The sequence below is a fragment of the Carassius gibelio genome, chromosome B18, assembly GCF_023724105.1.
Source record: "Carassius gibelio isolate Cgi1373 ecotype wild population from Czech Republic chromosome B18, carGib1.2-hapl.c, whole genome shotgun sequence".
In the NCBI taxonomy this organism is placed as follows: Eukaryota; Metazoa; Chordata; class Actinopteri; order Cypriniformes; family Cyprinidae; genus Carassius; species Carassius gibelio.
Genome location: NC_068413.1, coordinates 10822751 through 10840209, shown reverse-complemented (window position 1 = coordinate 10840209; position 17459 = coordinate 10822751). Strand labels below are relative to the sequence as shown.

The 17459-nt window shown below is 36.7% G+C and overlaps 1 protein-coding gene across 3 annotated transcripts in view; it reads right to left on the bottom strand.

The window, feature by feature from the left end:
• LOC127977045 (guanine nucleotide-binding protein G(o) subunit alpha) overlaps positions 1-17459 on the bottom strand; it is an 82434-nt gene that overhangs the window by 52270 nt on the left and 12705 nt on the right. For all 3 annotated transcript variants that reach the window (XM_052581721.1, XM_052581723.1, XM_052581722.1), the window contains exon 3: positions 10205-10346. In XM_052581721.1, coding sequence (XP_052437681.1) covers positions 10205-10346 — 142 coding nt within the window. The remainder of the gene's footprint in view (positions 1-10204; positions 10347-17459) is intronic.

The following is a 17459-nucleotide window of genomic DNA, read 5'->3' as shown; positions in this document are numbered from 1 at the left end:
ACATTGTCAATCGCAAACGATAATTTATTAAAACGTCTCACTACCGAACTACCAACAGTAGCTTTATTTGTGGAGAACGAAGATAAAGCACCCATTCGGTAAATGAGCCAGTGAGAAATAATAACTTTTAAATAGGGTCCAGTGCCTTTTCGATACTTTTAAAACAGTACAGGCGCCTAAATGGTGCCTGAACCTATACTTAAAAAAAAAGAACCTAAAAAAAAAAAACTATGGATAACTTAAAAGAACATTCCAAATATTTTAAATAAATCCATAGCTTTCACCTTGGATGCTCTCACTTCCCAAGTTGTGCTTCCCTTAATCTAAGGCTAATAAATGTATTTCACAATCTGTGTCATTATTTAATATAAAACCACACATAATTCTACTGTATATCTGTCACTCACTCTGATATTTAGTTAAGATGAGTGCTGTCTGTCACTGTCTTAAATCAGTTCTGTGAATGACTGTATGCTCATTCTTTATAAAGTAGCAACAATGTCGTTTGTAAAGTACAGTAATGTGCAAAAGTCTTAGGCACATTAGTATTTTCACCCCAAAAAAGGGTTTTAAGCCAGTTATTTAAATCTTTTGCTTTAGTGTGTCCATAGTAAATATCAGTTTGCCATTAATTTTAATAATAATCTAGTGCGATTTTGAATGCACAAGCAGTTTGACAACGGCAAAATGAATGTTTGGAAATGTAAACTGATATTTTCTACCGACACACTACAGCAAAATATATAAATAGCCGAACACCATTCTTTTAAGTGAAAATACTAACGTGCCTAAGACTTTTGTACAGTAGTTAGTGTATGTATAAAGTACGTATGATTAAATTAATATTTAGTATAAGTATATTTAAATAAGTGTAATTAAAGTATTTGTTCGGTCATATGTGTTAAGGGCTAGATTTTCACTGGAGGAAACGTCTGTGACAAGCGAAAACTTTACAGTAGATGAGAAAGCGACAGCTTCTTCGCGACCTTTTGTAAACTGTATTTATGACAAATAACTTCACTGATACAGATTCTAACAATCTATCGGTAAACACACACCTTGTGTCCTCTGTCTCTGTTTGAGCTCGTGCTGCTCCGCCGCGGTCTGTGGATTGAAGAGCGCGCTGAAAGACGGGGAGGAGACCGGTCTGATGCCGGTTTCATATGAAATTTAAGCCGACTGACTCTGAGGCGATCGGATACCGGTTCCATACCCAACCCTACTTTTAAGAAATACATTTTATGATAAACGAACCAAAAACTGTCTATGCCCTTGCTTGAGGGTGATGTGATTTGTGTCATGTGCAGGTGCGATGGATCGCGTAAGTTACAAACCAATAGGGTGTCGGGATGGTATCTGTTTATACTTCTCATCCAACCACAATCAAATTCACTCCATCCGGATGGCGCGATTTATCTGGATAGGTTTTTTTTTTTTTTTTTGAGTGATGACAAGCCGGAATGAAAACAAGGCGAAATGAAATACCAGTAACGAAGCTATTTTTAAAATGTAAGGAGTAGAAAGTACAGATACTTGCGTGAAAATGTAAGGAGTAGAAGTAAAAAGTCGGCTGAAAAATAATTACTCAAGTAAAGTATAGATACCCCAAATTTCTACTTAAGTACAGTAACGAAGTATTTGTACTTCGTTACTTGACACCTCTGGTATACACACTGCAAATGGAGTAGGCCTATGTGTGAACCTGTATAATGTATTACAAATCTATTTCAACACCTGAGGCACCGGTACAATTAATGAGCTCTATGAACAATGCATGGCAAAAAAAAAAGTCCCTGGACACGCATTTATTTATTTATATTTTTTGCCATAAGTCTAGAAATTTTGTTACACCTTTACTATAATGATTATTTTGACTTATGTCTGTTCTAGAGACGTTACAACTATAAGATAAAGCTCTAATTGGTTTTCTTTTGGAAATATGTTTCAAATTCATCCTGAATGCATTTATGACTATGAAGCATATCTGTGTGTGTCAAAATTGTGATTAAAATAGAAAACGCTAAATTGATCAAAGAAATTGCGATTTTATTATTTTTTTTGTCCATATCGCACAGCCCTAGTTCATTCTATAAATTCAGTTAACAATCTAGCTTCTGACTGCAAAGTTATTAACCCAACAATAGCGGGGTCAGTTAATTTTTTTTGCAGTGGGCCGCGCAAACATAAATGATTGGTTGTGTGGGCCGCGAGTTGAAAAAGGTTGGGAACCACTGATGTAAATATTGAAAATTCAGGCTCAAAGGATGTCAGGTTCAGTTGCAGTTTTGCTTGGTTTACTATTCAGTTCTATTATTTGAAGAACTCTATCATAGTGTGCAAAATATCTGTTTATTAAATTCAGTAAGATGTACTGTGAGGTCTGTAAACAATTTAGGATTGTGAAAGGAGCCCTAAGTTTAGAAATCCTGGCCTAAGGCACAAAGTTTACCAGGACCACAAACAAGTAGATGTGTCTGACTCAGCTGACATAATTCCACTAAAAAAGCAACAGCCTGGAAAACACAAGTAGTTCTCCAGTGTAAAGATTCACTGAGGTAAATTGATTCACCTAATATGTAATTAAGCTGCGTCAGAAATAATTCTATTTGGGATCTGTGTAAATGAGCAGTAAGACTGGGGAGAATACTTTTTACTGAATCCAAGAACCAGAGACATGACATAAAAGGGTCTCAATTAAAATGGAGGCTGCAGCTCAATCTGCTGGGATAGATATCTGTTAATGCTTCTGAAGGGCTCTTGTTCTGCCTCACGCAAAATTAATTTACACATTCTATAAATATGCCTAACCTTCCCCTCTCAGTTTTAGCAATGATACAGGCTGTCTGCAAACCCAACTCCATCATAGAGAATGTACCAAAATCCAGGGTGGCCTGGACTAAAAAACTAAGAAGGGAGGACCCTCAACTTACAAATGCAAAACTCTACTTCCAGGGCCACTGTTTGTGTATAAAATCTATGCTAATGTTTTTACCTTAAGTCACTAAATTAAAAGCACTGCATAGCAGCAGGTAGAAATTAAGTTTAATAGCACATTTTTACATGGGAAGTGTTGCTAAGACACAAGGCTCAATCTTCAGCTAATAAACCATTTCACCAGCGATACGCAAGTATTGATTAGACATTCACAGGTCTGATTCACAGTAATGACTACTGATCCAAGGGGAAAAGGTTTTAGAAAGAAACTAATCAAGGATAAGATGAGTGTTCTCAAGAAATGTTTCCCCCCCCCTTGAAACTGCTTATCTTAACTGTGTAGGAAAAAAAGCATTGTCTTTTCTGGATGTTATTTACCTTTCAGAGTTGTAGTTCTTATCAACTCCTTTTACCATTACCAGATGTTCGTTTTATACGGAAGAGGAACATGTACCACCACGGCGACAACAATAAACCAATGCACAGTTCTCAAAACATGTACTGGAAAACATCACATTTAAACACATAATTTGCATATGAGTTTTATTTGGCAATGTATTGCCATCAGCACCTAAAAGGGGTTTCACCACAGTTTTATTTGAAAATACATACGTCATGAGTCTTATTTGAATTTGACTCCGTTTCCCACAGGGAAATTTGTGTTTAACAGCAGCATTTTGTGAATGTAATCCCATTGTCTATAATTTGTGGTATATTATTTTTCACATGTATCCTCATCAAGTCTTATAATGCTCACCTCCAGATGATAGTGATCGCTTCAATCCACTGCTCTTAGACTTCTACATAACCAGGTATTTTTCCTATTTGAATGCAGGCAAATCAAACAGTTAGCATTATATAAAGATTATTTGCATAATGATGAGACTGTGTAGATGGGCTTTCTCTGGATAATGAGTGGGCGTGTAAGCACCGCTAGGGCTTTGTCGGGACTGATGGGAATATTCTGCTGCAAGCACCTTCTCTCTCTTATTCCCGAAATGTTTTCCATCCACAACACACACAAAAGCCCACAGACTCATGCTAACACAAACAACCACATACCCTAGTGACAGTGTAGTGAGCAACAGAGGATCTAAACCCAAACTTAGGCCTACACAATGCTTAAAATGATAATCACTATTATTCTGCTAAAAAAAATGTACTCGCAATTATTATTGATTAAATGAATGATGAATTTTCATAACAATATTGTACTTTCTAGGGATGCACCAAATTTTCAGCCGCTGAAAAATTACAGCCGCTCGTGCTCACCAGAACAGCAAAGTCCGCTCAAATAACACACCAACAGGAAATTTCTATAGAGTATAATACAAATAATCAATGTATATTTAATATTATTTTCTGTCCAATTTTATTGTGTTACTTTCTATTTTCAAATACGTTTTGATAAAAAAAAAGTATATAATTAAAATGACTGAGTTAAATTACTACATCTTACAAAATTATATTATTTAATAAAATAATAAATACGAAGCATTCTTGGTTTCTGTTTCAGCACAGAAATTTCATTTTGGTGCATCTCTAGCACTTTCGCATAAGCACAAATCAAGAAACATCAACGTTTGCAACGTAGGCTGAGTTTATTTAACATTCTTGAGCTTAGTTTTCAGATATATTTATCATATACATTAATACTTTCTACATTATGAAAACTAGTAAAACCTTAAAAACCTTCTCACAACAGCTAAAACAGTGAAATTCACAATTTAAATTCCATAAGTTTACGTTTTTCTTTTAAAGGCCAATTCATGCAGCAACAGACAAAGACCAGTGCCGACAAACAAACGGGTAGAACACAAACAGTAATAAATGTTCAATCTGCAAAAACAAGCATCAACCAATGCCAAAAGATGAAGACAGGGGTACCACACTGATCAAACAAAACCTGATGAATATATATATATTGCTTTTGTCTGCGTCTGTCCATGCAGTGTGAATTGGCCTTAAAACAAAAATACTTTTTTATTGTAGCACAGACTTCGCATAAGCATTTAATTCAACAACCACAATTGCAAACATCATAGTTGAGATTCATGTTTGTAATTACTGTGTGTCACTGAAATGGTTTGCTCACAGATATAGTCGCAGCAAATGGCGCAAAAAGCTAGGAATGCAGACTGGCTGAATGACACTTTGATTTGAGCAGAATATTGCATTAGAGCTTGCGAAATTCCAAAGAAACATGTTTTTCTTTTCAGATAATCTGATAATTGGGACAATTAAGTAAAACACTGGTATGGAAAATGTATCTATTTAGAACAAAAAAGCTCTGATTGGGGTGTGACATCTGGCAACCCCATACACGAAAGCTTGTGGAAGCTTGTTTCCAATGCAAGATAACAGAAATGTCAAAAAAATAAATAACTTTTTAAAATAAATAACCAAAGGCAATGTCGCAGTAATCATGATTAAATATATTTTAAAAAATTAAAAACTGTGCCAGTTTGCCTCAAGACATGCACTACTGCAAAAAGCCACCTATGGGATTTCCATTAAATTTAATGAAAAAACAAGGCATTATTAAAGTGTCTCAATACTTAAAAAACAACTATTCCCACTGGCCACAGACAGCAATTCATGCCCCATATGAATGCCTGCCCTCATCCAATCAGTTTTGCCTGAAAGAGCAAATTTTTCACACACTGCAGCATCCCATACATAAAATCATAATAGAACCTCAAAAATATTGAACAGTTCAACTTTTAATATGCATTAAGTGGATCTGGATGCACATATTTATCATTATAAGTGAATAAGTAATAGAAATGGTCAGATAGGAGAGCTCTCGCCAGAGTGTCAGCACTAATGCAGGATAAATCACTTTAAATTTAGAGCAAACACTCCTAATTCTGACTGCAATCCTATTTCTCAGTTCTATTTTGGGACATTTGTGAATATAATTAATAATAATAAGACTGGGACACCCAATTGGGCTTGTTTGGGAGAGTTTTCCACACGTGGCGTCATGATGCTGCAGTGGAAGCAGTGGGCCAGAATAGCAAAGCCCATCTGTGTCCATCTGGTTGCCAGGCACTGGGCTCATGCCCCCTGCCCACCACAGACTGACATTTATATTATCAGCAGTGGTGTGGCTCAGGATGTCACACCAACATGTTGGACCTTATGGAGCCCATTCCGCTCAGAGCGGCAGCCATTTTGCTGTACTATAGAGGCCCGTAAGTATGGCAGCAATGGGATCAGCATCGGATCATGTGTTAAGTTGTGGTGAGCAATGAATCAAACTAGGATGAATGGATTTCCTGCCACAGGCCGCAGCATCATGCGCTATTACACTACTAAGCTGTGGAGAAAAAGGATCCAGGGTCTTTACCAGGACAGCTGCATGGATAGAGACATGACAAGAACGTACATGCAGTGTGTGTGTCAAGTATACATTGAACATCTAAAAATAGACAGCGAATCCTAACAATTGGCTCCTTTAAAAATCACAGAGAGTACCATACCATATCCATATAGCACCATCATCCAATGATGCTGGCAAACACATTGTGAGCCTGAGCAAAAAATTCAAATGAGGGTTGGGAGGGACATTTTCAAATAAATATAAATCCCCTCTCTTTCTCTCTCTCCAGCCTCGGTTCCTGTCTAACTACTGTCCAATCAAACTAAAGTCATAAAACGGCAAAAAAAAATTTTTTTTATAAATAAATACTATTTTTTAAATAAATTTGGACTATTGTATTGGATCATTTTATCCAGTATTTGTGTGTGCCATGTATTTGAAGCTTTACAATGTCATCATAGCAACATCATAACGTCAAAGTCAAATGAAATCTATTGCAATCCAAGTGTCTCTTATGCACAGCATTTGAAATCAGTTTTATAACAGGATGAATGTAGGCAGAAGACAGATCAGGATGGATGTAGGCAGTAGGCAGTTCACTATATCTTGGAACGGCGCTATAGAGTTATACTCTATGAGAGGTGTGGCCCACTCCTCATTCTGGTCACACACACTTTGCGAATAGTCACATGAGATGTTTGCCTCTTTGGTGCTGGGCAGAGTGCATGCGAGTGACATTGCCCATGGACACAGACTTGTGGAAAGCACTGTGAGAGAGGCAAAACAAGAGGTCGCCATGGAAACAGGGCCAGATTGGTGAGAGAGAAAAGGAGATAGGGGAGGGCAATATGGAGGAGAGGCTATGCATACAAAGACAGACAGATAGAAGTAAGAGAGAGGGAAAGCGGGAAGCTGAGAGGGTATAAAAAGCGAGAAACAGAAGAGTGTGAGAGAAAGAAAGGGCAAACAGATATATAGAGGCTAGGTTGTTGAGAAAGCAGATTCAATAAAATCTTCACACCTCAAATTAAAAAAGTGTGAGCCAGCTGGCCTCCACATCCTGAAGGAACAGAGGCCTGAGGAGTTTGTGTGAATGTGCGTGACTGATCTGTTCTAGGGATAAATATATATGTACTATATGCATTTACATTTAGTCATTTATGCTTGCATACATAAAGAATTGTATAAGCATTATGTAATTTTCTCTCTAAGAACATATATTTTTGTATACATCACATACTGTATATATAATGTAGTTCCTCACATATTCTGATCAATTCCTTGACAATAGATATAACTCAGCACACATGGAATTGGTTAATAACACAGGACTCTATGCAAGATCTAGGCAACAAATTTAACTATCCATTACATGCTCTTTTATGAAGTACTTAAGCTAATTTTAAGTAACTTCAGAGACCAATAAGAGTGCCGTAATCTCAGGGCTGTGTAAAGGTATATTCCATGTTCAGTACAAGTTAAACCCAATTCACAGCATTTGATTACCACAATCAACTGAAAATAAAATCTAGTTTTAAAGAGGATGTGAAAAGGAGGCAATCAGTAAACTGTTTCAATAATATAGCCACAAGACATAAAATGGATTAATAAAATTGCAATCCCTAAAACGAATGTAAAATTATGATTTAACCAGCTTTAAAGTTTCAACACATACAGTAAAGCAATGAAAGTGCTTTTATAAAAAGTTTGATTAATATTAAATACACTGCAATTTCCTCACTGTAACACTGGGTTTTGTTTTAAGAAAACAATGGGTGAGTCAAAATGACTTTTTTGTTGCAATCAACCTTGTGTCACAAAATCTGTTGACTGAGCTTAACTTGTACTAAACCTAAAATATTCTATTAGCTGTAATAGTCCTTAAAGGGGTCATGAACTGAGAAATCAAAATCCCCATGATCTTTCGATCTGTAAGAGGTCATTGTGCTATAAAAACATCCTGGAAGTTGTAGAACTTCTACGTACAGTGCTTCTACATCACTCCAAGTTTAGCCACGCCCACCAATTTGTGCACACAGTAGGTAAATGATAAGAGCAGTCTAACCAAACCATAAACTTTATTTCATGAACTTAATTTTTAATGAAGTGTCATTAAGGGCCTTTGGTCACTTCGTTTTACCATGGGTTTGTTTACAAACAGGGCACAATTCGACACAGGATTTTCAGAAATACTGAAACTAAAAGATGATGCTGTGCCGACTATATTACATACAATGTCACACCACACAGTGTGAGTAACTGTTTTCATTACGTGGTCACTATTGCTTTAGCTGTTATTACAGATCACTTAATATGTACTGAGTATTTATGCGTTGGAACTTAAAACACATCAGTGTCCATCTGTGAAAGATGTAGGCTGTTAAACATTGTACACTGTGTGTACAATACAACTGTTATCCAATCATAGCAGTGGGATTTTACAGTGGGAGTCTACAATCCGCCATGCTTATTTAATCAGAGTTCTGATGAGAAGGTTAAAAAAAATGACCGAAAATAGCATATTACTTCTAAATTAATGTTTTTTTGTTTGTTTGTTTGTTTTTTGATAAAAAACACACAAGTGGATCTCAAAGAACAGTACAAAATAAAAAACAAAAGGCAGTTCATGACCCCTTTAAGTCAAAATCATGCCAAATCTAGGCCCTCTGCCCCAAAAAAACAGCAGAAAAAGTCTGCAGACTCCATGTAGGCCCAGCAGTCACATTCAAACACATTATGCCACACTGCTATCTATGACCTCTCTTATTAGGTACACACATCTGATGCCCTTCAATGGCAGCTTCCTGAGATGTAACTCAACCTGGAAATGAAGACGTGTTCTGTTTCTCACAATAGAAAATATCTCAATCGATGGCTGCTAGATATTTCAGATCACTGTTGCCTCTATACTGATAGCTTTGGTTTGATTAAAATGAAACATTGCTTCCTGCTGAAGGTCAATAAGTTCATTGACACTGACATTACAGTGAGAGAGATTTTGAGAATGAACACAATGGGATTATGAGTCTTATTGACACTAATGGAACCCATTAGCAGGTAAATCTTAACCTGAAGCTTCCCATCAGAACCCAGCCATTTTACTTTGTATTAGGCGTGGAAATGATATGTGCTGTGGCTGGGATCTATCGACATTCACCACATCTGGTTCTGTTTCTCTTTAGATTAGATGAGTGGTGGTGTCTTTAATGCACAAGACTTTAGTAGAAGACATTTTTATTAAAGGAATTTTCCAGGTTCAGTACAAGTTAATATTAATTGAGGCTTGTGGTAAAATGTTTATTACAAGAAAACTTCATTTTTAATCTCATGCACTAACAGTGGAAAAGAATGGGGCTATTCTGTAAACATTAAAAAGCTTAATGTTTCAACAGTATAGCCAAAGGTATAAACAATATGTATATGATTGCAGTGCAAAAAACAAACAAATAAAAGCAAGAAAAAAATGAATTATTAACCTTTTTTATATAAAGCTATATCCAGTTTTAATTATTATTTGAATGAAATTCCTAAACCAGTTATATAATAGTACTTAAATGGTATTAATAGCATAGACTCATATTATCTTTTAAGTTTTTTAAGAAAATGAAAGAAGGAGCTTATGGACCTGGAACATTTCTATAAATGGTGTGTGACTCTTTAAAAAAAAATTATTCTTATTGGGTACAGTTCATTACAGATCATAAATGCAGCCTCAGGAACCGTGAAGCTAAAACTAAATGTCACCGCCATTGACCCTTTTATCTGATTCTACCGAATCATCTTACACAGAAACACTATATATTTGTCTTGCATATACTGTATAAAATAAAGAGAAATTACAGCTGATCTTAAGTGTTACAATTGCCATCCATAAGGTTATAATCACAATGGGAATGTCACTCCTTAATAAGTATTCCAGCTTATCAGGGTTTGCGCTGTACTCACTTTACGCTCCTTGTCTCCATACTCCAGCCCCAGTGTGTCCATGGCACGCACGATAGCAGCCAGGGACTGGATGGTGTTGCTGAAGACCACTGGCTTGTACTGCTTCACATCATCACCAGAGAAACCATCCTCGTGGATAATCCTACACACACAACAGAGGATATGTTAGAGAGCATGTAGTTCATGTGTGTCTGGAACACTTCCACCCTGGCTGGAGGAACCAGACTCAGGAATCATGTCCCATTTCACTGAAATGTTCAGCTCTTCTCAAGATCACAACCACACATTTCTAGACTGACAGTCTCCGGGCCCAACTATGGTGTTAATACAAAAGCATAGGAAGGATGGAGAGGAGGATTGGAGGGTGAAGGGAGACAGCAAACACAGTGATGTTCAAACATACAGATACAGTCAGTGTGCAATATTTCTCTTAACTGTTTGTTAGCACTTTTTTAATTTATTTTAATCTTGTTCAAGTCAAACATATTAGCATGTTCCGTCACACATCCTTTGTGAAATTTAATAAATGAATAAAAAGAATAATAATATTGAGCAAAGTGCCTACTGCTTCTCAGGAAACTCTTCTGAGAAATCTAATGTCTTTTTCACAATGCATCTCTTCATTTATTTTGCTCTGCTTCACTGAATATCATAACTAAAGAACAATAACTATGATAACTAAATATCTGGGTAAAATAACAGTTAGTCATTCAACTGGACATTGCTGGCATCTTATATGACATGAATGAAAATTAATTATAGTTACACAAACACACATGCTTGTTTGTACAGCTATCTCTGAGGGACCCACCAAAGACTAAAATAGGGTTCTTGTATTTTTGTTTAGTTTTTTTTACACTGACCTGATCCACACATACAAATTTACTACTACAATAGGTTTCGCAACACTCCCATTTTCGTAATTGCAGATGCTCTCATTAAATCCAATACATGTTACAGTAATTGATTTGACCTGTTTTTTTTTTTTTTTTCTTAAGGCTGTCAGTACATTATGTAAATTATGTGAAAAAGCAATAAAGGACTTTTAGGGCCCTATCATAATCCCGGTGCAAGGCACAGGGCAAGTGGTTATTCGTTTTGCCATTTCAGTCTGACGCAGTTCTCATTTTCCCATCCTGCACCACGTTGTTTAAATAGCAAATGCATTTGTACCCATTAGCGCATCCATGGGCGTGCTGGTCTTAAACTTTATGTTACACCCAAAAAACAACCATTACTCATTAAGAGAATAAGGACAACCCGCAGTATCAGTGAGACTTATAGCAAAATTAAAACAATTTTCTAAAAATTTTTAATAAGATTACATTCACAACTAAGCCTGTCAAAAGCCACATGCTGAGTGGCTTATAAACGTCAAATGATAAACAGAAGTGAAGAATTATTAATAGTTCCATTCGTTTTATTTATGGAAAAAGTCTTAAAATTGCTGCATTTGTTTTAGCCAGAATAACTAAATAGCTATTGTCTACTAGGGATGTAGGCAGTTTATCTTCATTTTGTTCTGTACATAAATCAGTGAAAGATGCATTTTTGTGATGAGGAGGGTGTTTTAATCATCACATTCAGTCAATTACTGTAGTAAGTGCAGTTTTATCATTCAGCATTATATGAGCACAGATTGTTCTTACTAGACAGCCAGCTATGTCCTTGTCCTCCTGATTCAGAAGTTATATTGTACATTGTTGGGGTTTTTACGGTTTTATCCCAAACATTTTTACCCATTATCTATAATAAAATGGTGTTATTTCTGCAACAGACGGCATGCCTGACTTTGATCCGGGGAAAGTAGTGCATACAGAACAGCGAGGGACTGGTTTCTCACAGAGAATATGACCCTGCTGGAGCCAAACCACAAAGGAGGGCCCCAGTGGCACTTGGTCCTTCTGTGGCCAAAACCCCTAATTCAATTGATTTAGCTAAAATTAGGTTTGGACATCTGTCTGTTCTACAATACTGAAAGATGGCAAGGCATTTTTAGATCATGAGGCTTTTACCAATAATATACACACAAACACACACATTATATGCATTTCCTTAATACATAGTAGCATTGTCTGTCCTGAAAGCTAAAGCCAGTGAATTATCACATCAGCGCTCAGCTGGTCTTGGAAAATGGTGTTAGTGTGGCATGAGAAAAGCCAGACAGACTGGCAAAGCCTGGCATTATGCAGACCCAGACATCACACTGGTTTATTAGACTGGTGCCAGGGAGAGGTGTGATGAAGCATGTGTTTGGGGATGATATTTTTGACCACTTGGTGCACACACACATGCATAACACACAAATTCAGGTGGCCTAAAGGCTACTACATATCATTAGCTCACTATTGCACTTAGTTCAACCAAAATATATACAAATATATATTAAAAGTAAATAAATTATTATAGGAGAATGCTTTATTCTGCTTTATTTTGGGGTTGTTTGAACACTAGTCTATCCATGGCAGCTTTCTTTGGCCAAGGCCTGCCCATGAGCCCTTTTGACTGGCATGTCAAACAACCAATCACAGTTCAGTTTGTTCGCATGTTTTGGGGCATGGAAATATTGCTAAAATAACAGACTGGTGTGTCAAACTCTCAGACCAATTGTAAGGATTCCGTGCCGCTGTTTAAACATTTCACATACTTTTGAGAATCCAACGTTTAGTTGATCAGGATAAGCGCTCATTTTCAGAGTTGTAAACACAATGGCTTTCTTATTTCGTGAGGAGGTTTGGCAGCACGTCATCTTTGTTTCCAGGCGGAACGTTAAAGAAAACGGCACATGTGTCTCCCGGAAATTCTGTATAATTCAACCAATCCGATGACGACTTCGAAACTGCTGAAGTGTTTCCACTTTTGTGTGCCGGTCCATGGGCGTAACGTCACACTTGTGCTGCTTTACAATTAAACTAAATTAAATGGTCAAATTAGGTAAATGGGTTGAAATAAATCAAATGGAGTTTAAAAAAAATGTGTTTCCTTATGTGTAAAATGTCTTTATATACTTTATATATTTTATGAGCAATTTAATCTTGTTATACAACAGCAGCTGGTGCTAGCAAACCAATGAAAACAGTTTGATGATGGGATTACATGGCCATTCCCACAATCTCTCTCTCTCTCTCTCTCTCTCTCTGTGTGTGTGTGTGTGTGTGTGTGTGTGTGTGTGTGTGTGCCTGTCACTCTCACTCTTTCACATTTCTCAGATGACCACTAAATAATTCAGCTGATAAAAATAACAAATGTTTAGGGTCTTTTGAAAGTCGCAATATAAATAAGGACATCGGTTTTTGATTCCCGCAGGAGGATGGAAACATTGATCTGTTTCAAATGTGAGACACTGAAAGTAAACTCTAACTCAGAGGGCTCCCATTTCAGTTGACCCGGCAAAGACCAAGGGCTTGACACACACACACACACACACACACACACACACTGTACACAGTCTTAGTCACAGATGTGGAGATCAGGATACTGTCCTGTGGCCAAATAGGTTACTACAACTGTGGGCTAGAATAAAGTCTCCTATGTATACATTTTATTAGTTTGACTGAATAGACATTTAGTTCTACCACTGGTGATTTTTTTCGGCCCTTTGACTATTTATGGATTAAATGACTTCAGCCAGCAATCCTTCATATGGAATTCATACACAAAACTGTTACAAACTTTCATGAGACATGACAAAGCAGCCAGTGTGAATCTGACAGTAGAGATATGTGCGCTTTTTCCAATCACAAAGTCCCTGTGAACACAGTGCTGGACCTGCCAGAACAACAAAGGCGGCTGATGGTACACAGCAAATGGAGGTGAATTCGGACACATCAACCAGCTGGCTATTTTTCTGGACAGCTATAGTCGCATAGTGAAAATCAGATGTTGTGCAAACCCTAGTATGTTTGCATGGCTGTACTCAGGTCTAAACCCTGAATTTATGGTCAGGAACAGACACTGGGCTTTAACGTAAACGGAACAATGAATACTTCCTGATCAGAATATATGCACTTATAGATAATTATATCTCCAAATGACTTCCTTGTGGGTGTCTTTATATACACAAAACTTAAAAACAAAAATGTGATTCTGTTTTTGAACTTTTATACAAACCAACTGGTTTCAACTGTTATACTATGCTCAACCATTTTAAAAAAATCAGTAATATTTATGGACTTTTTATGAGTTTATTGTAAGGGGACAGTAGAGAGCTGGCAGGGAAGCACTGGATGGACAAAGGGGCGTGGGATCGGCAAAGAACTTTGAGGCAAGAATCAAACTCAGGTCGCCGTGAGCGTAGTTGTGCTAGGCTATATGTAGATGAACTAACCAGTAGGCTATCATCGCTGACATTTGCACCATTTATAATAAGAAATGTTACTTGAGTACCCAGTCAGATTTCTGAAGAATCACGTGACACTGGAGTCTTAGTGAACATAAGAGACTTTTTTCAAAAACATTGAAACAAATACTTTTGAACAGTATAGATCATAATACAAATATGTAATTTAAAAATGCTTGTGAACTTATGTGTTAATGGTTTACTCGACACATACAAGAAAGTCTGCAAATTATTAAAAATATTTATATTGTAATTGCAACAAAGAGCTGTATATCTTTGTCTTTTTCAAATCTAGGCAATATCATAACACTAGCTTAAATTATGAAAGAAAGCTTATGCTATAATGTGCATCAAAAAAACATCAGAAAAGCTCACAAACATTCACACAAAGTCCCTCTCTCATGAGAACACTGCCAAACTAATTTCTAACAGCTTCAGGGATCAAGCTCCAGAACCCACATGAGAAAGAGGATGATGAAGAGTTGTTATCCGAAGAGACAAGACAAGGGGTGTCTTTAAGAAAGTTTGTGTGAGGTTAACATTCATTTTCATCTCTGGAAGCTAGCATGTGGGCGGAGGAGAGACATCATTACAGCAACCTTTCCTTCAGATGAACTTATTATAGAACAGCTCATTAAAGAGGAGAGAGAACCGAGTGAGAGAAGGGATCATCTCAGATGTAAAAACTTACGGCATTCATGCAAGAAGACTAATTTCTCACATCTCGAGGCTGTCTGTAAGGTGTGCATTTGTGTGTGTGTGTCCTGAGAGGTGAAGGATCAGGCCAATACAAAAAAAAAACATATATAAGTCGCACTGGACTATAAGTCGCATTTATTTAGAACCAAGAACCAAGAGAAAACATTAGCATCTACAGCCGCGAGAGGGCGCTCTATGCTGCTCAGTGTATGCTACAGGAGCAATGAGCAGCATAGAGCGCCCTCTCGCTGCTGTAGATGCTAACGTTTTCTCTTCGTTCATGTCTCTTAGTGCATTTCTCTTGGTTCATGTCAAATTAATTTTGATAAATAAGTCGCAACTGACTATAAGTCGCAGGAACAGCCAAACTATGAAATAAGTGTGACTCATAGTCTGGAAAATACGGTAACAGAAACGCCGCCCTGCCTCTTTAAATGAACACATTGTTTCCAATGACGCGCACTACACACAAGCGCCGTGTCTTTAACTGCCGAACACTGCCTAATTATGATTATACTTTATATTTTTTCATGTTATTTTTCATTAAAGTGAAGTTGTCTATAGTAAATTGTGTTTAACACAAATGATGATCAGGTCAACACAGAGAAGTATAGCAATTTCGTCGTGCTGTGACTCCATGTTGCTTCAAGCGCATCATTCTGCACATGGGATGTGCATAAGAGCTTTGTGCTGGTCTGTATTGGAGCTTTTCATATTATAATACTTTTGCGCAATGAAAGATTAATTATAGCATTTCTTGTTCTCTCCTATGAAGTAAGAAAGTCTACTGATAATCCAATATATAGCACAGTAAGGGAGGCAGCAACATAAGATAGATAGGAATCCTATCTATCATATGTTGCTTCCTTCAATACTGTGCTATGTATTTAAAATAAATGTTTTTTAATTTTATAATTTATATTAATATATAAATACATTTTCTTGTTTTCATTTATGCATTTTACAACAATACAAAGAGCAATGTGTAACATTTTACCAGATTTAGTCCTACACTAATTCACATTTACTTGCTCCCTAAATGTTATTTCACTAAATGTTTAGATTTTATAAAATTGTGCACTCATGAATTTTTCTAGAATAACCTTTGCTGCTAAAGTATCTACTAACCTAGTTTATAACAGTATTTCTGTCATAGATTATAATTATACTGTATTTTTTTTTATTAAAATTAAATTGACTACATGCAATACACTGTGTTTAACACACAAAAATAATTTGACGATCAGGTCAACACACAGAACAGAAGTATATAAATTCTACATTGATGTAAAAAAAAAACAAAAAAAAAACAATGTGCTGATATCGGATCGGAATCGGCCAATACTCAGATTTTCTGGATCGGATCGAGTACACACATGTACTCAGTGACCCACACCACCTCTCGCTCCTATCTCTCAAAGCTGGCTCATGTCATCTGTAAGAGAATCCTTTGTCCTGATGGTGCTTTTGAGTGCTGTTTCTGTCATCACCCTCCGGACATGGCCACTTGTCACATCAAACACTAGGAGGGACATCTATTTATAACAATAATAATCAGAGCTTCACATTCTCAATCTCCTAGGAAGTTCGCAGGTCAACTTCTCACCTTTGAAGCCTAACATCTCCCTAACATGTACGCTGCTTGTCCCTTCTACTGTGTGCAGATGTATGCGAGTCACATTCTACTAGATCAATTCACAGAAACGCTTGTCAAAAAAAAACTACAGAGCGTCATTACAATTATGAAACAGCAGGGTGAGTGTGACAGGTCTATAATATGCCTCCCTCTTTCTTTTCCTTCCATCATCTCATTTTCTCTCACAGAGTAAAGCAAGCTTTCTGAACACTGAAGGAGAGTGATTTAAGGAAAGCAATTAGACTCAAAATATCAGTATTTCTTTTTTTCTTTTTTTTTTTTTAAACAAAATCAGCTGACTTTAACTTTCTTTTCACAAAGAGACTTTAACGTGCATTATACTTATTAATATTTGTGTTGCGCATGTAAAGCATTCTAAACTCATAACTTACGTTGTTCAGTGCTGGTTTAAAAAGCTGCCTATGTAGGCAGCAAATAGTGAGTCAGCTAATTAGCATTTAGTAATCATGAAATTAAACAACAAACCACATCTGGCTTTTGAATATTTTAGTCCATTTTGCTAAATTAAACAGCATGCACATGACATACTGAGACTTGCAAATTATACAAATTCCTTTCAT